Source organism: Globicephala melas, chromosome 7, assembly GCF_963455315.2.
Source record: "Globicephala melas chromosome 7, mGloMel1.2, whole genome shotgun sequence".
NCBI classification, from domain to species: domain Eukaryota; kingdom Metazoa; phylum Chordata; class Mammalia; order Artiodactyla; family Delphinidae; genus Globicephala; species Globicephala melas.
The window spans coordinates 98,124,893-98,146,935 of NC_083320.1; the positions used below are offsets into that span (position 1 = coordinate 98,124,893).

Below are 22,043 nucleotides of genomic sequence, written 5' to 3' on the forward strand. Positions count from 1 at the left end.
TGAAATTAGAACACTCCCTAACACCATACACAAAAATAAACTCAAGATGGATTAAAGACCTAAATGTAAGACCAGACACTGTAAAACTCTTAGACGAAAACATAGGCAGGACGCTCTATGACATAAATCACAGCAAGATCCTTTTTGACCCACCTCCTAGAGAAATGGAAATAAAAACAAAAATAAACAAATGGGACTTAATGAAACTTCAAAGCTTTTGCACAGCAAAGGAAACCATAAACAAGACCAAAAGACAACCCTCAGAATGGGAGAAAATATTTGCAAATGAAGCAACTGACAAAGGATTAATCTCCAAAACATACAAGCAGCTCATGCAGCTCAATATCACAAAAACAAACAAGCCAATCCCAAAATGGGCAGAAGACCCAAATAGACATTTCTCCAAAGAAGACATACAGATGGCCAAGAAATACATGAAAGGATGCTCAACATCACTAATCATTAGAGAAATGCGAATCAAAACTACAATGAGGTAACACCTCACACCGTCAGAATGGCCATCATCAAAAAATCTACAAACAATAAATGCTGGAGAGGGTGTGGAGAAAAGGGAACCCTCTTGCACTGTTGGTGGGAATGTAAATTGATACAGCCACTATGGAGAACAGTATGGAGGTTGCTTAAAAAAACAAAAAACAGAACTACCGTATGACCCAGCAATCCCACTACTGGGCATATACCCTGAGAAAAGCATAATTCAAAAAGATACATGTACCACAATGTTCATGGCAGCACTATTTACAATAGCCAGTATGTGGAAGCAACCTAAATGTCCATCAACAGATGAATGGATAAAGAAAACGTGGCACATGTATACAATGGAATATTACTCAGCCATAAAAGGGAATGAAATTGAGTTATTTGTAGTGAGGTGGATGGACCTAGAATCTGTCATACAGAGTGAAGTCAGTCAGAAAGAGAAAAACAAATACCATATGCTAACGCATATATATGGAATTTTAAAGAGCAGTACTGATGAACCTAGTGGCAGGGCAAGAATAAAGACGCAGATGTGGAGAATGGACTCGAGGGCACGGCGGGGGAAGGGGAAGCTGGGATGAAGTAAGAGAGTAGCATCTATATATATACACTACCAAATGTAAAATGGATGGCTAGCGGGAGGCTGCTGAATAGCACAGGGAGATCAGCTTGGTGCTTTGTGACGACCTAAAGGGATGGGATAGGGAGGGTGGGAGGGAGGCTCAAGAGGGAGGGGATATGGGGATATACGTATACCTGTAGCTGATTCACTTTGTTGTACAGTAGAAACTAACACAACATTATAAAGCATTTATACTCCAATAAAGATGTGGGAAAAAAAATCCACGTACCCAAGACTTTTCTTATAAGTTGCTTAAAATAAGCAAAATTAAAAGCTTCCAACTAGTAAAAAACAAAAAAACAAAAAAAAAACCCACAGGACTTCCCTGGTGGTGCAGCGGTTAAGAATCCGCCTGCCAATGCAGGGGACACGGGTTCGAGCCCTGGTCCAGGAAGATCCCACATGCCGCGGATCTTCTAAGCCTGTGCACCACAACTACTGAGCTTGTGCTCTGGAGCCCACGAGCCACAACTACTGAGCCCGCACGCCTAGACCCCATGCTCTGCTACAAGAGAAGCCACTGCAATGAGAAGCCTGTGTACCACAACAAAGAGTAGCCCCCACTCGCCACAACTAGATAAAAGCCCACGTGCAGCAACAAAAAAACCCAACGCAGCCAAAACTAAAAATAAATAAATTAATTTTAAAAAAAACAAGGAGATATCACCTGACATCTTTCAAAATGGCTATTATCAAAAAGACAACAAATAACGTGGGGTGATGAGGATGTAGCGAAAAGTGAACCCTCATGCACTGCTGGTGAAGTTATTATGGAAAATAGTATGAATATTCCTCAAAATATTAAAAACAGTACTATCATACCATCCAGCAATTCCACTCCTTAGTATCCAAAGAAAACAAAAACACTTGTTCAAAAAGTTATACACACCCCCATGTTCATTTCAACATTATTTACAATAGCCAAGATATGAAAGCAACCTAAATGCCCATCAACAGATGAATGGATAAAGAAGATATGCATATATATATATATATATATATATACACACACACACACATATATATATATAATGGGATATTAGTCATAAAAAAGAATGAAATCTTGCCATTTACGACAACATGGATAGACACAGAGGGAAGTATGCTAAGTGAAATAAGTCAGACAGAGAAAGACAAATACCTTATGATTTCACTTGTATGTGGACTCTAAAAAACAAAACAAATGAACAAGTATAACAAAACAGAAACAGAGTCATCCATACAGAAAACCAACAGGTAGTTGCCAGAGAGGGTAGAGAGAAATGTATGAGGGAGATTAAGAGGTACCAACTTCCAGATGCAAAATAAATGAGTCACAGGTATGAAACGTACAGTTGGAGGAACATAATCAATTATTTTGTAATACCCTGGTATAGTGACAGATGGTAACTAGACTCACGGTTATCTTTTTGAAATGTGTAGAAATAGTGAATCACTACGCTGTGTACCAGGAACGAACACAGTGTTGTCAATCCATTATTGTGGCAAAATAAACAAACTCATAGAGAAAGACATCAGATTCGTGGCAGGGGGAAAGGGTAGGGAGAAATTGGATGCAGGTAGTTAAAAGGTACAAACCTCCATTTATAAGATAAATAACTAATAGGGATGTAATGTGCAACATGATAAATATAATGAACACAGCTGTACCTTATATATGAAAGTTGCTAAGAGAATAAATCCTAAGAGTTCTCATTGTAAAGGCAAACATTTTTTTCTATTTCTTTAATATTGTATCTACAGAAGACGATGGATGCTCTCTAAACTTATTTAACATTTCATGATGTATGGAAGTCAAATCATTATGCTGTACACCTTAAACTTACACAATACTGTATGTCAATTGTATCTCAATAAAACTGGAAGAAAAAAAAGAGAGCAGAGTTTCCCTGGTGACGCAGTGGTTGAGAGTCCGCCTGCCAATGCAGGGTACACGGGTTCGTGCCCCGGTCCGGGAAGATCCCATATGCTGCGGAGTGGCTGGGCCCGTGAGCCATGGCCACTGAGCCTGCGCGTCTGGAGCCTGTGCTCTGCAACGGGAGAGGCCACAACAGTGAGAGGCCCGCGTACCACAAAAAAAAAAAAAAAAAAAATGCTGGTGCCCAGAACCAGTTTACTTTATAAGCCGCCATTACCCGCCACTCTTCATCAAGGGTATTTTTAGGCTTCCTTCTACAAGGCTCCACCTCTATACTTTGATGCCCCAACTAGAGAAATATTAAGCTCCTCGAAGGGGAGAATGAGCATCCTGATCTCTAAAGTCTAAATGACACCATACACATTTTAGGATTTCGTAAATACCTGATGAACGAAGCGCTAAAGTGAGGAGAATTTAGAGCAGGGTGAAGCCGGTCCAGGAAGGCTTCCTGGAGGAAGGGGCCTTCAAGAGATTCAGTAACGAGAAAAACTCCAGGTCCAAGAAGGAGAACAGGCTACTTCTACACAAGTTTTCTTCACCCTCTGGAAAGCAAACTTCCCTTGCCTCCCCTGTCGAGACAAACTTGAAAAACAGTGACAACACATCAGCTGTCCTCTAAATATACAAAACATGCAGCTGTCAGTTCAACATGATATTTCATCCTTCAGAACTGTGGCACATAGAAAGTCGACCCATAAATTTCCCAGAAAGCTTTGTTTCTGCTGAGTAGATCAAGTCTTCCAAAGAGTAATAATATGTAAAGCCAGAGACCAAATGAGTTTGCTTCTACCCCAATACCCTGTGTGTAGTGTTTTATTTCTAAGGTAAGCTGGATTTTTTTCCCCTTCACTAGAGAAAGAAGACGGCTTTTCTCTACAAATCCAAGGAACCTTCTCCCCCAACTGGGCCTGACTCCCACGTATGCATGCCTTTGGTTTCCAGTATGATGCTGCCGCCTCCTGATGCCCGTCTGTCAGATCCTGGTACCACCACTGCTGTCCAGCTACCCAGCCACTCTTGAGATGTGTAAAGCAGCCTGATGAGATGTCTGGCAGGCTCCTGCCGGCCAGAATGGCTCTTACACACAGTTAAGTGCAAACAGGAAATGTTGGCAAGTTTCTCAGTTGGCAGAAACCCTAAACATCAGAAAATGGTAAAGTTTGTTAGCCTGAGACATTTCTCGTACTCAGATTTGCTTTCAGCACTGGGGTTGGCTCCCACTGTCCACCCCCGCTTTTTCCACTTGAAGCTAAACGATGAAGAATGTAAGCGCTCTGCTCCAGTGCGAAGGCTCTGGAAAGTAGCAAAGCTGCCCAGACATTCACTGATTCACCCAACTTTCGTTCAGCACTTTCTAAGTGCCAGGCTCTGAGGGAAAAGAGCTACCCAAAGCAAGATAATTAAAAGATGAATCTACCACAGTCCTCCTCTTTTGACAACCAAGGTATCCATGGGTTCAAAATTCCAGCTGATGGGACTCAAACCTGCAAATTTTGAATTCCCCAAATAAGAGTCTAAAAGTCCAGAGAAACTCCCATGGTGCCCTGGATCGTGGTAAATTTCCTAATCACTGAGCCTTAGCAGGTGTCCAGTAAATGGCGGGTGAATCCAGGAACGGCTGGGCCATGGGTACAGGTCTTAGAAGGCGGGACGTTTCACAGAGAAGCCTCTAGAGATTAGGTTTGGAAGATATATCTAAGGCAGGACATGTGTCTACCTTGGAGCCCCTTATCAGCGTTCAGGGAATGTACCCGTTTTCTACTGTTACATAACAACATCTATTTATTAGCTCACATGTCTGTAGATCAGAACTCCAGACCCGGCATGGCTGAGATCTCTGCTCAGGGACTCATGGTATCAGCCAGGCTGAATTCTTTTCTGAAGGTTCTGGGGGGAAATCCACCTCTCAGCTCATTCAAATACCCACTTCTTTCCCGGCACTCAGCTCCTAGGGACCACCTACATTACCCGCCAGTGACCCCTCCAGATCTCCAAAGCCAGCAATGGAGAATGTCTTTTACCTCCCACCCCTCTTGTGATTTGAATCTCTGAGGTCTCCTGTCTCTGACTTCTAGACCCAGATTTAAAAGGTCTTGTGACATGATTCAGCCCATGCAGAAAACCTCCCTATTTTAAGGTCAACTGATTCGGGAACTTAATTACTTCTGCAAAATCCCTTCAGGGCAAGACCTTGATTAGTGTTTGATTGAACAAGTGGGAGCAGATGTATGTACACCAGGGCTCAGAAGTCCAGGAGCCATCTCAGATTTCTGCCTACCACAGGGAAGGGGAGGAAAGGCAGGGAGAGGTGAAGGGATTTCCTGAGGATCACAGTTTGTGTGGTCTCCTTCCTACCCAAGCGCAGCACCACTGTCAGGGAATTTCAATCCCAGCACCAAGTAAGCAGTTCACAGCCACTGCGTCCCCAGCCCCGTAGGGTAGTTGGAAGAACTATGAGTGTGCATGGTGCCTGATCTCAGGAAGCCCCAAGAATAGCTGGGAGAGGGCCTTCCCTGGTGGTCCAGTGGTTGGGAATGCATCTTCCAATGCAGGGGACAGGGTTTCGATCCCTGGTCAGGGAACTAGGATCCCACATGCGGTGGGGCAACTAAGCCCCGTGTGCCACAACTACTGAGCTCACATGCCTCAAACACAGAGCCCACGCGCTGCAACGAAGGGCCCGCAACTAAGATCCGATGCAGCCAAAAATAAAATAAATAAAGCAATTCCTTTATAAAAAAAAAAAAAAGAAGGGCTTCCCTGGTGGCGCACTGGTTAAGAGTCCGCCTGCCGATGCAGGGGACACGGGTTCGTGCCCCGGTCCAGGAAGATCCCACATGCCGCGGAGCGGCTGGGCCCGTGAGCCATGGCCGCTACCCTTAGACAAGGCAGTACGTTCCTTTTTGCTTCCGTAGGGTGACAAGCCTTCTGGTTAAGACTTGAGGCAGAGGGCTGCAAGCGAGTGCAAGTTAAGGGGGAAATGAAAACATATCAGTTGAATCAGTTTTCAAAACACTGCCCCCACTGCATCCTCTTTCCATCACCCTGAGGACACCCTTGTCAACAAGTGGTGAAAGGGCCTGCTAAGAAATAATTTTTCGAGTTCTCATTCCATTATCATCCGGTTAAACAGAGTTTAACAAGCACTGTTCACCACCACCTTAATCACTTTCATTTCAGGGTTACTTCTGGCAGGTACATACAGTGAAAGTTGATATTCAGGGGCTGATTAACACAGACTGTTCCCTGGCTCAGGGGAGATAAAATCTCAAATGCCCTCCACGATGGCTTGACTTTTCCGAGGCCTGGAAGAATCAGATCCCTTTCAAGAGAGCATCTTTAGGTTTGAACTAATCAGAAAAATTCTGAGGTATGATAAGTTTCTAGAGGAATGCACACCCAAGGGAAAACAGAACATCATTCCCCAATCCCAAGCTCAGGCGTGTTCAGGTATTTATTCAATCAACAAAACTTCATTGAACATCTGCTGTGTGCCAGCACCTATGCTAGGATGAAGAACGGTGGGGAGTGAGATTAAGAATAGCTCCTGCCCTCGAGGAATCAGAAGGAAGGCAGACATGAATCAAATGATTTCACCATTAAATATAAAATTATTATAACTGTGAGTCTTGTTTCAAGGGAGGTTAAATTAAGTCAGGGAGGATGGGCCATGCTTCCCAGGGGAGATCTGAAGGTGCTCGCTTGGTGAAGGTGCCGGTGGGGTCAGGTAGAGCACGGAGTGAGGCAGAAAAGCATTTCAGGCAGAGAAAACAACACATGCCAAGACCAGGTGGTAAGAGAGAGCCTGGCCATGGTCTACTGAAGGATTTAAAGGGGGTAATGGGGCAGAGAAATTAAGGAATGTTATAGATTGAACTGTGCTCCCCAAATTCATATGGTGAAGCCCTAACCCCCGATGTGACAGTATCTGGAGACAGGGCCTTTTGGGAGGTGACTGAGGTTAAATGAGGTCAGAAGGGCAGGGCTCTAAGCTCATTGGACTGGCTTCCTTATAACAAAAAGAAGAGATAAAGAGATCTCCCTGGTGGTGCAGTGGTTAAGAATCCGCCTGCCAACGCAAGAGACACGGGTTCGAGCCCTGGTCTGGGAGGATCCCCCATGCCGTGGAGCAACTTAGCCCGTGCGCCACAACTACTGAGCCTGTGCTCTAGACCCCACGAGCCACAACTACTGAGCCCACGTGCCACAACTACTGAAGCCTGTGCGCCTAGAGCCCATGCTCTGCAACAAGAGAAGCCACCACAATGAGAAGCCCGCACACCACAACAAAGAGTAGCCCCCGCTCAGCGCTACTAGAGAAAGCCTGCGTACGACAACAAAGACCCAACGCAGCCAAAAATAAAAATAAATAAATTTATTAAAAAAAAAAAAGAGATCTCCCTCTCTGTGCACACAGAGCAAGGGCCATGTGAGGACTCACTAAGAAGGCTGCTATTTGCAAACCAAAGAAGTCTCACCAGAAACCATCCCTGGCATCTCCCGGATCTCAGATTTCTAGCTTCCAGAACTGTGAGAAAATAAACGACTGCTGTTTAAGCCCCACTATCTGTGGTATTTTGTCATGGCAGCTCCGGCAGACTAACACAGTGGGAGAACTGCACCCAATGCAGTTGGAGGGGCAGCCGACCACGAGGTCCTTATGTTAAGGATTTTGATCCTTGACCTAAGAGCCATGGGAAGCCATTAACAGAATTGAACTTGATGGGCCTGAGAATGGGGGCATCAATGGGATCCCAGCAGCTGCAGCACAAACAGCCTAGGTGAGGGGAGATGCAGACATTCCTCCAGTGATGCCACGTCCAATCAAGGTCCCTCAAAGTAGAAAAGGGGCTCCAGGAGCTCAAGCTCTTTTGACAGTCCCTACAAAGGAAGGTGCTATCAGAGAGCAGGGCCCAGGTAAGGCTGAACACATCTATTTACAAGAACTGACAGCAGCAATGGTAACCAGTCTTTTCTTCAGTGCTCAGCACGCAGCCAAGGAGTAGAGGTGGAGAGTCAGGTGGGTTGTTGCAGGGCTGCAGACCAGCAGGGGAGCTGGGCGGAAGGAAACGGCGGAGAGAGATGACAGTGTGATCCAAGTGGTGGGTCAGAGGACCTCGTCTAGTGGGGCAGGACAGGGCTCCTTGACACCCAATTCAATATGCTTCCACTGTGCTGTCTCTACACGCAAATGGCTTTTATTCTGAGTGGTTTTAGCATTAATACGCTGAACGCATTGCTCGACGAAGGCTTCTGCTGTCTTATTACACTTTGGCAGCCCCCATGAGGCATGCAACTAAGACAGACGAACAGGCTTGCTAATGAATGGGAACTGGCATTCCCATATTCCCTTCCACGGGAACGATGCATCTCTCCAACAGAGAAGTGCAATCTTTGAGGCAGCCTGATTATACAAATAAAGCAACATTATTATATGTGTCTGAGAGGGTGATCACAGGACACTTGCAATTTATGACAGATATCACAAGTAGAAAAATAAACATGAAACACCATTTAGTATAGTCCCATCCACCCCAGTAAAGGGGGGAGGAGAACAGAGGCAGCAAGCCGAAGACTCGAGGCAAAACTTTTGTCCTGAAGTAGCCAAATGTGTGAGTCAAAATAATCTCTCACTCTAAAAATGTCAGTAATTTAATTCTGGTGATACTTCCTTTAGAGACTGAGTTGGCTTAGCCCTCTACACCTCAGAAATAGCCTTTACTAAGAAAATTAATGACACAAACATGATAGTAACGTCAGAATTTAAACTAGTCAGGAAAACAATTATTTAAAAATTCTCTGGGCACTTCAGAGCATTTTAAGGCATTCATTTTCATGTAATCAGTTGAAATACACAAGGGTATAGAGATTGACTTTTCAATTAATTATATTTCTGCATATGGCCTGTGTGAGGGGTGCAGAATTTCCTGAAGTCAATGAAAGGGAAGCTAGAGAAACACAGGAATCAAATGACAAGCCACTGACAAAGGAAGGTCTGGCCGAATTAAACCAGTTAATCCTGAAACAATGGGAAATTGACAAGGATGATGCTAGGACAGGTACTTCAATGAGGATGAATTAAATAGCAATGAATTAAGAGAAGCTCTTGGGAGTAAGCTTTCTTTATAATCTTGCTGTTCTAGAAAATCAAACACAATGGCTATCACAACTATTTTGTCAGAAAAATTACAAGTGAAGCACTTGTTTCATTCTGAAAAGAATTATTATAAGAATTCACATATGATTAGAAACTATGTTTGATAAAATATAAGACAAATTTCTTTTCATAATTTTCACTTTTGTTTTTCACAATGACATCCCAATAAAACCTCTTTGCATGGGAAATTTTGGACTCCACTTTAAGAAACTAATTTGAAGAGTTTGTTTCAGGTACTGATTGTGAAGAGGAGCCACTGTCAACATCTCAGCTTCCTTTCTCTGTCTCTCCCGTGAATACGTGACTTTGACCTCACATCTGAGCTCTTAAGACCCAGAGGATATGATTCTGATCTCCTCCTTGCTTCTCTCTGGCCCACCCCACAAATATCCAAATATGCGTCAACCTTCTTTTTAGAGTAGTTCAGTTCAGCAGCAGCTCTCCATTTTTTTTCCATCCAAATACACTTGGGACTAAGTCCATATTCAAGATATTCTCCAAGATCAACCCAAGTTGATGTGCAATTCCCATCACTCTCTGTGGCTCCTCCCCTTTCCCTCTGACTCAAGAGAGCAAATCAGAATGCAAAAAAAAAGTGTACCTATTATAGAGTCCTAAGCCTCTATGATGTTTCTTTAATTTCGTAATTTCACAATTATCTGTAATAAAATTTTCTATGGTTGAAAGCCCATCACTACCCTACAGGTCCTTAGGAGGTAGCTGTAACCTAGCCCCAATCACTTTACACTCTTGAAAGTTACAAATTACAACTCTTTGTTTAAACTACACTTGTTCCACTTTGAGTGGGGGACATCTGACACATGTGCAAAAGACACAGGCACGAGTGTCTGTGGACCTGGGTGCCCCACGCATTGAAAATAACTCCAAGTGAGAGTTCAGAAATATAAGATGGAAGGTCTGGGAAGAGAAAAAAAAAAAAAAAAAAAAAAAACATGGAAGGTCTGGGAAACCCTCTTGAAAGGAAGGCTCATTTTGCATATTCTCAACATCTAAGGTATAAAGAGACAAATGCACCTGTCTCTTCTGGAGGCAAATGTTCCTTGCCTCCAGAAGAGACAGGAATCCAGACCAGGCAACCTCTGTTCTGGCATGGGACAAGTCATATTAGCCGTGACCGTGCAAAAAGAAATAAGTCTAGTACTGATTTCTCACTGAGCTGACAAGAGGCAAGAAGGGACACTCATGTGTCCAGAAATGTGTACTTTCACATTATTATTGCTTTCTCCTGCAAATTGCTTGAGAGCTAGGAGGTGTCCCCGCATCTCTTTCCCTCCCAGAGTTCCCAATTTGTTTTCATTATTCACCAGCCCAGCCCCTCAGCTATTGTGAGGCACAATAGCAAAAGATGCAGAAAGGAAAATTAATATGTTCTACATAGACTTCCTCATCTTGGGTAGATTTATGAATTTCCCTTCTGTTATGCAGAAGTTAGTATTTTTAACAATGAGGGGGGAAATTCCTTAATTGCTTTTTTTATTGCCTCCAGAGCTCCAAAGACATCTTGTGCTGTGTTGTCATTTACATTTCACATTAAATGCAAAATATGTTTGAAATGAGCAAATATTTGTTTTAATTTGATACATCTGTTAACGCAAGTGCTAAAAAGACAGCTAAATCACTATGTTAAATGCAGCAATTTGTAAACAATTTATATATTCATTTATTCTGGGTTAAAAATGCCCCAAAGCATAAGTTTTATGAAACACAAAATAATTGCATCGTATCAATCTGATGGATGCAGGGCATGATTTCTTCCTCTTCACTCCATTAGTTTATTTCCTAACTTGTTAATTAGTGAGGCTCCTATTTTTAAAAGCTCTTTGAAATTCACTGGGAGTGGGAACAGTTGCAAGAACTGCTTTGGAAACCTACTGCAGAGGAAATGGGCTAAATAACGCTAAATTCCCCCAAGACATTATCACACGTTGAGCACCTGATTGCCATTCAACAATCTATGCTGGGAACACAGTGGGTGATTAATACACAGTTGTTACAAGGAAGCCGGAGAGAACTAGAAGGAAAGAACGAGGGCTGCTGAGAGAACAGACTCATTCCAGGTGATTACTAATTGGATGAGATGATCTCCAAGTTCCTATTTGTCTCTACACAAAAGTCTGTGACATTCTGATTTTATGTCTGAATGGAGACACAACTCCAACATGGAGACGGACTTCAACTTGGAACAATACCCGCTGGGAGAAGAGACATCTATTCAGAGAAATTTAAATTTTTTAAATAAAAAGAGATTGGTACAATAGAGAACAAAGATGAATCAATTATTTTTTTCCTTGGTCAAATGCAGTCTTAATTCCTAAATTAGGGTGGGAGATTAAAAAAGTAAAGTCATTCATACTAAAGTATTAAATTACTGCTAAAAGTTTAAAATATGCCTAAGGGTATATGGCAGAAAGAAGAACTAGTCTTTCAATAGAGCAAATCCAATGTCCGTTTCTTCCTGGAATATTCTGGGTAGAAGCCAATGGGTGAGAGAGATTGAGTTGGGTTGGGTGCCCTTCCTAAGTCCCTAGACAATGTCACCTGCTACAGACGCCTTACTCCAATTTCCAGAAAGGCTGCAACACCTTATCAAAGTTCTGCTTTATTTCATTTTCCTTTCCCCATGAGCCCGTGAAAAAGCCACAGGCAGCCACTCATTTCCCTGCCCGTGTAATGGCAAAGAACAAATCTGACTCCATCTTGGATCTGTTTCTTTTACTTTAACCTTTGTATTCTATTGGTTTTTGCCACAAGAATGTTGCCTACAGCCTGAAATATACAGGATGGCCCACTCTCAAGGCTCTGACCTTTCAAGATATAACATGTTTCCATTCATATAGAGATAAAAAGTTGCAGAACAGAGAATAACATCTGTCTTGTTGGAGGTTTACAGGAACCTCCTGACCTGACCTACATGTACAGCTGCAAGAACAAAGGATTCCGGCACCAAGAAGTTTGCAACAAGCAGCCACACCCCCTCCCCCTTAAATATAAAAGAAGTTTGAACTCTAACTCGGGTAAGATGGTTCTTTGGGACACTAGCTCACCATCTTCTCGCTCTGCTGGCTTTCTGAATAAAGTCATTATTCCTGGCCCCAACATGTCATCTCTCAATTTACTGTCCTGCTGTGCGGCCAGCAGTGTGAACTTGGACTCGGTAACACGCTGAGAACCAAGCTTAGAATCTGGGAGCTGCACTTGAGTGCATTTGAACTAGGTCTTCTCTAAGCCTGAAACTGCTCCTCTATGAAATGGAAATATAAGCCAAGAGCACAGCACCTGATGCAGAGTCGGCATCCCCAAACCACGAACTCCCTCCTGTCATTTCGCACAGACCCAGAGTAAAGTCAGGTCAGTTGTACGGACACACCAGAAGCCAGGGGCATGGCTGGGACAATACCCAGTTCTTTCCATTTCTCTTCAAGTGCCTTCCAATTTTCTTTCCTAACTCCTTGCCCTAGAACCTGTTTCTCAGGTCTCCCACACCAAAACAAACAGCACCATGATTTATTCCTTCTCTGATGCCACACTGGAAAGGGAGCTGGGGAAAAGGGGAAACATTGTCCTAACAGCTCCCCCTTGACTCACACACACCCACAAGGATATCTTTTTCTTTTTTCCGCTAAAAGACATTTTTAAAAACTCTTTGCCCCAGGCCATTTTGTGTGTCTCCATGAAAGCCCACCAGGCCCCTCTTCTGAGGCCTTGGGGGGCTACTAATCATGGGCCCCTTCCTTCCTGGCACACAGGAGGATCTGACTTTAAATATTTGCATCACAAGAAAAGTTTGGAAAACGAAGCGAGTTCTCTGAAAGGGAATTGGTATTTGGGATGATCAATCAAGTCTCGGGAAATCTGTGAAGCCAGATTTTCTGAATCAGACAAACAAGCCAGCCGGTCCAGCCATGTTTCTGTGTTAAGAAACAGATCCACCAGGGCAAACACGCCAGCACTACCTTGGGGAGTGTGTGTCGGAGAGCTCCAGTTTCTTAAGACTTGGGTAGGAAATCACTTTGGGGGAACAGAGTCCCAGCCTGTGTGTGTTCCCGACAGCCTCGTTTCTACAAAGGAGGAGAAAAATGGGAACACAATCTAATTGCCTGAGAAAGGTTCTCCAGGATAAAGATGGGCTAGATAAGGATGCTGCCTTCCATCTTCACAGAACTGGGTCCTTCTCAAAGGACTTTCACCTGTCTCCTATTACCTAACCGGACCCTCAGATTTCTCAGTGTTATCTTCCATTTTACCCAAGCCATTTTGTGACTTGGCCAGCCATCGCGCAGCTGCCACTGCGGAACATACCCAGCCCTTCTGACTGCTGGGCTAATGCTCTTTTGACCATAACCCAAGTCCCCAAAGCAGAGAGAAGAAGCATGCAGAGGCTCAGAACCATGCCTCTTCAGCCTCAACAAACTGAGGTTCACGCTCTTAAGGCAAGGCTTGAGTTTAGAGGACCGCGGGCGGTGACGGGGGGGTACGGGGTGGGGGGGTGAGGGCGGCTCCCAGGAGGCCCTCCACCCAGGACTCACTCAGGAAGATGATGGTCTGCCTCCGGGCGCTCCTGTTCTCCTCGCTCTCCGACTTCCTCACCTGCAGCTGCTGCCCCTGGGCGGCCAGCGTGCCCTGCTTACTCCTCGTGAGCGCCTGCATCATGCTCCAGCACATGAAGGCCACGGAGGCCAGGACCACGAGGTAGATGACGAAGGCACCGAAGATGCTGGCCTGGAACACGGTCCAGCGGCTGGAGAGGTTGGTACAGATGGACATGTTGGAAATCGCCGGTTGCTCGTGGTGGCGGGTACGGGAGCGGTTGCACGTGAGACCGCGGTGACTGGGCGCGCTCGCCAAGGGGTACTCGACTCCCATGGCGAAAAGCAAAGGCAACGCCACCAGGGCGGAGGTGACCCAGACGAAGCCGATGAGCAGCTTCACCTGGCAGGGCCCCGACATGGCCTTATACCGGAAGGGGTGGCAGATGGCGATGTAGCGCTCGAAGCTGAGCGTCAGGATGTGCAGCAGCGTCGCGTAGCTGCAGGCCTCGAAGAGGAACGTGTGAAGCTTGCAGGGCACGGTGTAGCTGGGCGTGGTCAGGGGATTCCAGATGATGCTGTAGAACTCCACGGGCATGCCGATGACGAAGACCAGGATGTCGGAGCAAGCCAGGCTCACCATGTGATCCGTCACCTCCTTCTGCAGGTAGCCCTTCTTCTGCAGCACCTGGGTGACCCGAATGGTGACGCTATTCCCCAGGACGCCCACCACGAAGATGGCCAGGTACACCAGGATGAGGGTGATTTTGATCCAGGAGGCCACCTCGAACCCGGGAACGTGGCTGTGGTCGATGACCTGGGAGCAGTCACTGCCAGGACGGCTGGGCGAAGCCATGAGGAAGGCAGCCAGCCAGGCCGCGGCGTCCAAAGACCTTCTGAACTCCCTTTCTTCCTACCCGCGCGGCCCGAAGTTCTCGGCCGCAACTCACTAGCGTGGGTGCAGGGCTTTTTCGAGCTCACCTGGGCAAGGTAACAGGCTTTCGGGTGCTCTCACGGAAACTTCCCGGAGCAGCCCAACCTAGCCGAGGCTGGAGGCGTCCGAGGGTGGGGTTTGGGAGGTGGGGGTGTGTATCTGGGCGAGGCGGGGAGAGCGCTGAGGAAGGAGGTTCCAATCTCGCTGCAGCCAGTGAGCCCGCAGCCCCCAGCGCGCAGGCCCTTCCCTTCTCTGTCCCCGGCGCTCCGCTCCCGGCTGCCTGGCCCTGGCGCGCCAAACCCACCCACCTGGAGCACCCTCTCCCGAACGGCTGGAGGCGGGGTGGTCAGCGATTAATCATTAACCGCCGCCGCCTGTGCTCCCGGCCGCAGACCCAGCCCAGCGGGGGCGTGCTCAGCTCACAGACATGGTCCAGACACCAGATCTTGGCCCCGGAGCACGGGGCGACGGGTGGCCCCATCTTCCCCGCCGCCCACGCGGCCACCGCCGAGTCAGCGTCGCCGTCCGGTCCCACGCGCATCCCACCGCGTGGGGCACAGCCGGGGGGCAGCTGCAGTGCGCTCCCGGGCTTAGGCGCGGAAAGACCAAACCGCCCCCTCCTGCCCTGGGGTCCCTTCGAAGGTTTGGGCCACCACGGCCAGTTTGGGGGACGGGGGACGGCTGGACCCGGGCGCCCGCCTCGGTCGCTGGCCAGTTGGCGGGGCCGCCCTGGCGCAGCCGGCAAGCTTTCGCCTCCTTGGTGCCCTGCCGTCGGGCCCTGGGGTGTTGGCACTGGACGGTTAGGCTGTGCGCTGGCTGGAGCCGCTGCTCCAGGAAGTCGCCCCCAAGCAGGCTACTAGGTCCCCAGAGAAGCCCTGCATTTCCCCAAAGCTTCCCGGGCGTTCTGCGCAGGGCCTGCCTCACCTTCTTGCCGAAGGACCCGAGGAGCGCGGCTCCCTCCTTTCAGTTTCACTCCACAGCTCAGGCCCCTCTCCCGGCGGCAGCGGCAGCGGCGGGAAGTCCTTAATTGGGGACATGTATATGGATGAGAGTGGCACCATCCGCCAGGATGCCCCTGGTGGGAAGCGCGTCCTCCCAGGGAGCTGCGACCAGGACATCAAGGGCAGTAGGAGGGAGTAAACATGGCAATAAGGATCATGACATTTTCGCTCTTCTCAGAAGAGGAAAACCTCTAGTGGGCCCGTCTTCATCTTCTAATACTAAAATCAGAAGGAACTCTGCCGGGGGAGGCAGGGGGCTGTCCTATGCATTGTAGAATATTTAGCATCTTCATGTCCCACGCTGAATAGTGACAGCCAAAATGTCTCCAGACGTTGCCAACTGTCCTCTGAGGGGGCAAAACTGCCCCAGGTGGAGAACCACTGCCTTGAAGGAAGAAGATGGAACCTCTTCATCTGTTCATCCTGAGGGCGTAGCACAGGCCTGTCCAGAAAAGCATTCTTAAATGATCACAGCCACTGCCCTGTGATGTGATCGTTTTAAAGATGAAAAAACTGAGGTGTCCAGAGGATAAGTGCTTCCCCAAGGCCATAATAAAGTGAGTGAGGGACTTGAAAACCTAGATCCGTCAAACCCTGAGTATATCCTAACAGGGAGGGAATTCTGGGAACGCAGAAGGTGCTCCGGAGCTGAGTCCAGAACAATACACGTGGAGAAACGGGGACTGTATTTTCTGAACCCAACCCTGGGCATGTGGTTTGAGGCCCTCAGCGAATGTTTGATTTTGACACTGTCTCAGAGGAAAAAAAAAAGGTTGTATGGCCACTGGATCTTTACAGTTAGCACCCTAGGGGGCTATAGCTATTTTTTTCTCTCCCTTCTCTGTTAAATTACAAGCTATAAGGCCGAGAAATCTCTCTTTTCCCTCTCTGACACTACTCCACAGAGCCCTGAATAGTATGCTTGGCCAACCCCCCTTCCCCCCACCGTTTGTGCTATTTGACCTACTTGCTGGCGGAGAAACTCTGAACTCATTGCCTCATTGGTGAACTGTGCTTAGCTACATGACCTCAATTGCCTTATAGCTACCCCACAAAGCTCACAGGGTAAGCATGGACTCTTGGAGCTTTCATAACTACAGATTAGAATCCTGAGTGGACTCCTCTGCAAAAGGCCCTGACTGGTTATTTGCTGTCCCAGAGGGACTGAGAAGAAGGGCTAGGAAGACCCCACCACCACCACCAGCATACAAACACATCCCTGGCCCTGCCCACTTCTTTCTTCTAAAGAGGAAACAAGCCAGGAACCTCACACGTCTTCCTCAGCCCTGCCACTGATTCTTCCTTCGAAATGCTCCTCTTGGTCATTCTCTGAGCCCCTATTACGTGCCAGGCACTTTCCCATAATTCATTTCTTTCAGTCCTCACAAGGCTGCAAGGTAGACGTTATTACCCCATTATACAGATGAAGAAACTGAGGATAAGGAAAATTAAGTGACCTACCATTAAAGTTTGGGGGCAGGCTTCAAACCCAGGTCTGCCTGACTCCAAAGCTCTCTCCACTCTGGAATGCTATCTCTGTGCAGGACAAGACTGCGTCAGGCTGATAGCGGCATTTTGGGGAGAGAGACTTTTTTTAAGTCACCAGTTCTGATGCTTCTCGTCTCCTCAGCTGCGGCATGCCAGTCATCCTGCAATGTATTTGATAATTCCAATTTGTTCTGCTCAGACAAGATTTCCATTATTGTCCAATTTCTTTCATCAGATTTTTTTTCTTTCACAAAGTGTGAACAAGGATTACAAATGCATGGCCAAATGGTGAGAATCAAGCTCATTAACATTCGCTCCTTACAGTAGAGACGGAAAAATGCATTTTGAACAAAGGTCCAGGAGAGTTGAATTTCCATTTCGCCTTTGCTTTTCCTAAGACCAATTAAAAAGTGTTTAACGTGCTCTCACTTGTTGATAAAAGACTGGTATAACACCTCGCCTGGCTCTGTGTCATCTAGATTTTTTATTAGCATATTGTATGCGGGGAGGAGGGGGGGAAGAAAAGTAACGAAAAGTGAGAGGAAGGAATACTTTAGGTACTCTTTGATATCAGCTCTACTCAAGGGTCATTTTAGTGTCTACACAAATTTATATTCACATTTTACACATTCCAGGTGACCTTTGGGGTCTTCTAGGCTAGTGGCTTTCACACTTTTTTTAAGCACTAATTTTTATAATAAAATCTTACATTGGCACCCAAAGTTTAAAAAAAAAAAACACATATACACACAAACACACACACTTACATATACATACATATTGTATTTTTGTAAATTTAAATTTATTTTCTATGCTCAAATTCACATTTACTCATTTAAAATCAACAATACCCTAAAAAGTGAATAACGCCTTGTTTACAAAGGTTCATGGTAAAATCAGTGACTACTCTAAGCTGTAAAGAGAACTTCAATAACTTTCAAAACTTATAAACAGTGTAGATAACTTTACTTATAATGCAATATAACAAGTCATAACAGAACCAGAAAAGTGAAACATAAAACTCCACCATCGCAAAAGAAAACCAAAACCCAAATTGCAAAGTATCTAGAGAATAATGACCACAAAAAGACGGCCTATCAGAACCTGTAGGAAATAGCTAAAGGAGTTCTCAGAGAAAAATTCAGAGCCCTAAATATTTATTCTAATAAACAGGAAAGAATAACAATAAGAGAAGTTATAAAAAGAATAAAATTAAGGAAAACAAGAAGGGATTAATAAAGATCAAAGGAATTATGTAAGAACTAAATAGAGCTAATAAATAATCTCAAAACTTTTTTTTAAGTAGGACTAGCCATCAGGAATGACTAGAATCAGACTGGGAGCCTGCAACTCCCAACCCCCACAGCACAGATGTGAGCCCCTCAGAGAAGAGAGACTAGCGAGGTGATCACCCACACTTGCTGCCTGGGGGAACTTTCCAGACAGTGATGCGGGGAGGGACTCCAAGCAGAACATGGTTATCTTACTGAGTTGAAGAGGCAGATTGGAGCACAGGAAGCAGAGGCTACTAGACTTCACAGAGCACTGAAAGGACGGTGGGACACAGACAGAGTGGCAGAAATGCATACAGAGTTTCTCTTGAGTCTTTGGCAGAATACTGAGTGGGCATGTGGAGGTGAGACTCCAGGAGCTGGCAAAGTATGACTGCTGAGGGAAGAACAAATGCTGGCACTGTAATCCATACAGTTCCCAGGGTCCCAAAGAGCTGGGAGATGCTGAAGTTCCAACCAATGAGTGAAGAGACCTCATTGAACCAACCCTGGAAGGGCCAGATCTTAGTAATAGAACTAAACTAGCCACAGAGCCAAGGCTACTGTAGACCTGCCTTAAGAAAGATATTGACCTGAGCTACCTAATAGGGTAGTCACTAGCTCATTACACTGGAAATATGGCTAGTCCAAGCTGGGATGTGTTGTAAGTATAAAATATATACCACATTTCAAAGACTTTTTATGAAAAAAAAGAATGTAATTGTTTCTATATATTGATTTCATGGTGAAATGATACAATGGCTATAATGGGTTAAATAAAATATATCATTAAAACTAATTTCACTAATCCAAAAAGATACATGCATACCAATGTTCATAGCAGCATTATTTACAATTGACAAGTTACGGAAGCAACCTAAGTGTCCATCAGCAGATGAAGGGATAAAGAAGATGTGGTCCATATATATAATGGAATACTACTCAGCCATAAAAAAGGATGAAATCTTGCCATTTGCGGCAATATGGGTGGACTTGGAGGGCATCATGCTAAGTGAAATAAGTCAGAAAAAGACAAGTACTGTATGATATCACTTGTATGTGAAATCTAAAATAAACCAACTAGTGAATATAACAAAAAAGAAACAGACTCACAGATATAGAGAACAAACTAGTGGTTACCAGTGGGGAGAAGGAAGTGTATTGTACATGGGCAATATAGGGGTAGGGGATTAAGAGGTACAAACTATTAGGTATAAAATAAGCTACAAGGATATATTGTACAACACGGAGAATATAGCCAATATTTTATAATGACTATAAGTGGAGTATAACCTTTTAAAATTGTGAATCACTATACGGTACACCTGTAATTTATATATTATTATACATCAACTATACTTCAGTTTAAAAATAAATTTCAGGGCTTCCCTGGTGGCGCAGTGGTTGAGAGTCCGCCTGCCGATGCAGGGGATGCGGGTTCATGCCCCGGTCCGGGAGGATCCCACATGCCGCGGAGCAGCTGGGCCCATGAGCCATGGCCGCTGAGCCTGCGCGTCCGGAGCCTGTGCTCCGCAGCGGGAGAGGCCACAACAGTGAGAGGCCCGCGTACCGAAAATAAATAAATAAATAAATAATAAATAAATAAATTTCAGGGGGTTTTTTTTTTGCTTTTTTTGATGTGGCTTGCATTTGTGGCTCACATGATATTCCTATGGAACAGTGATACTATAAACAGATAATGAAACAAAAGAGAAAGTCCAAGAAAAAACCCAAATACTTATACGAATTTCATTTATGATAACGGTAACATTTCATATCAATAGGGATAGATTGTTCAGTAATTGATATTGGGACAACAGGTTAGCCATCTTTTAAAAATATATATATATTTTTAAATCTTTATTATAATATAAATTACAGGTGGATCGAAGATTTAAATCTTTGGATTTTAATCATTAATAAAATCATTAAAGGATAGACTAAAACACCAGAGAATTTTAAAGTTTAAATTAAATTTTTAATCTTATGACATAAATGCTAGAAGCTATGAAGAAAAAAGTTGATAAACTCTATCTAATAAAAATAAAGCTCCAAAGGGAAGAAACACTGTAGCCAAAGTCAAATGACAAATGACAAACCTACGGAAAATATATGCAGTTGATATCACACAGTAATGAGTAATTTCCACAATGAATCCAAAGTGGATAAAAATGTGCATTTATTCCCAAAATTGATCTAGAGACCTCAATTAAAATTTCAACAGATTTTTCTTTAAAAACTAGATAAGTTAATTATAAAATTTAAAATGTTCAGAGCCAAGAATGAGAAGATACTCTGAGGAGGTGAGAGGACTTGGCTTTACCAGATATGAAGACATATTATAAACCCACAGTTTATAAGGCAGTATGGCTTTGATATTGGGATAAAGAAAAGAATGATACAGAAGAGATAGTATAGAAATAAATCCACATGTGTATGGACAGGGTTTTTGACAGAAATGGCACTGTGGGGCAGTCTGGGAGAGATGGTCTTTTCCATTGGTGTAGTAGATGACTGCCCTGATTTATAGCATTTGCCAACATCCATGTTATAAATTCTCCCACCATGGCTGATTTCAAGCTACCCACACTTCCACACTTAAACAGTCTGCTCACAAAACTTCCAAAATTTGAACAATCAACTCTGACGAGTTCCAGGACATCACTCTTCTCAGTAAATGCTACTTGGGACAATCAAGTATCCATTTGGATAACGTTCATTAATCAAGAAGATAAACAACCCGATTTAAAAATGAACCAAAGAAAAATCCAGATGGACAATAAACAAGCAACTTCTTCAGTAGTTGGGGAAATGCAAACTAAAAACACAATGAAACACAATTACACACCTACTAGATTGCCTAACATTGAAAGACAACCAATACCATCTGTCCCTTAAAATGTGGAGTAATGGTGACACTTGTAAATTGTAGATGAGAGAATAAGTTGGTACAACCACTTTGGAAAAGAGTTTGGCAGAATCTACTAAAGTTAGGGACTTCCCTGGTGGCACAGTGGTTAGGAATCTGCCTGCCAAAGCAGGTGACACGGGTTTGAGCCCTGGTCCGGGAAGATCTCACATGCTGCAGAGCAACTGAGCCCGTGCGCCACAACTACTGAACATGTGCTCTAGAGCCCACAAGCCACAACTACTGAGCCCACGTGCCACAACTACTGAAGCCTGAGCACCTAGAGCCCGTGCTCCGCAACAAGAGAAGCAACTACAATGAGAAGCCCGTACACCTCAATGAAGAGTAGCCCCCGCTTGCCACAACTAGAGAAAGCCTGCGCACAGCAACAAAGACCCAAATGCAGCCAAAAATAAATACATAAATTTATTTTTTTAAAAAAGAATCTAAAGTTAGATATAACATATCTTGTGACCCAGAAATTTCCTTCCTAGGTATATACCTTACAGCTAATGTCAACACAATGCATAAACAAGAATGTGTACAGCAACACTGTCAATAGTTACCCCACACCCAATTTCCACCTATAGGACAAATAGATAACAAAACACAGCATATTCATATAAAGAGCTACTATATAACCAGGAAAACAGATACACCACAGCTACAAAAACAATGTGGCCGGATCTTACAACT

General features: G+C 44.8%; 2 protein-coding genes across 2 annotated transcripts in view; both read right to left on the reverse strand.

Annotated features, from left to right (window-relative positions):
* Nucleotides 1-14,601, reverse strand: part of GPR39 (G protein-coupled receptor 39) — a 228,414-nt gene extending 213,813 nt beyond the window's left edge. The window contains exon 1 of the mRNA XM_030843829.2: nt 13,746-14,601. Coding sequence (XP_030699689.1) covers nt 13,746-14,601 — 856 coding nt within the window. The remainder of the gene's footprint in view (nt 1-13,745) is intronic.
* Nucleotides 1-22,043, reverse strand: part of SLC35F5 (solute carrier family 35 member F5) — a 208,537-nt gene that overhangs the window by 39,168 nt on the left and 147,326 nt on the right. The window lies entirely within an intron of this gene.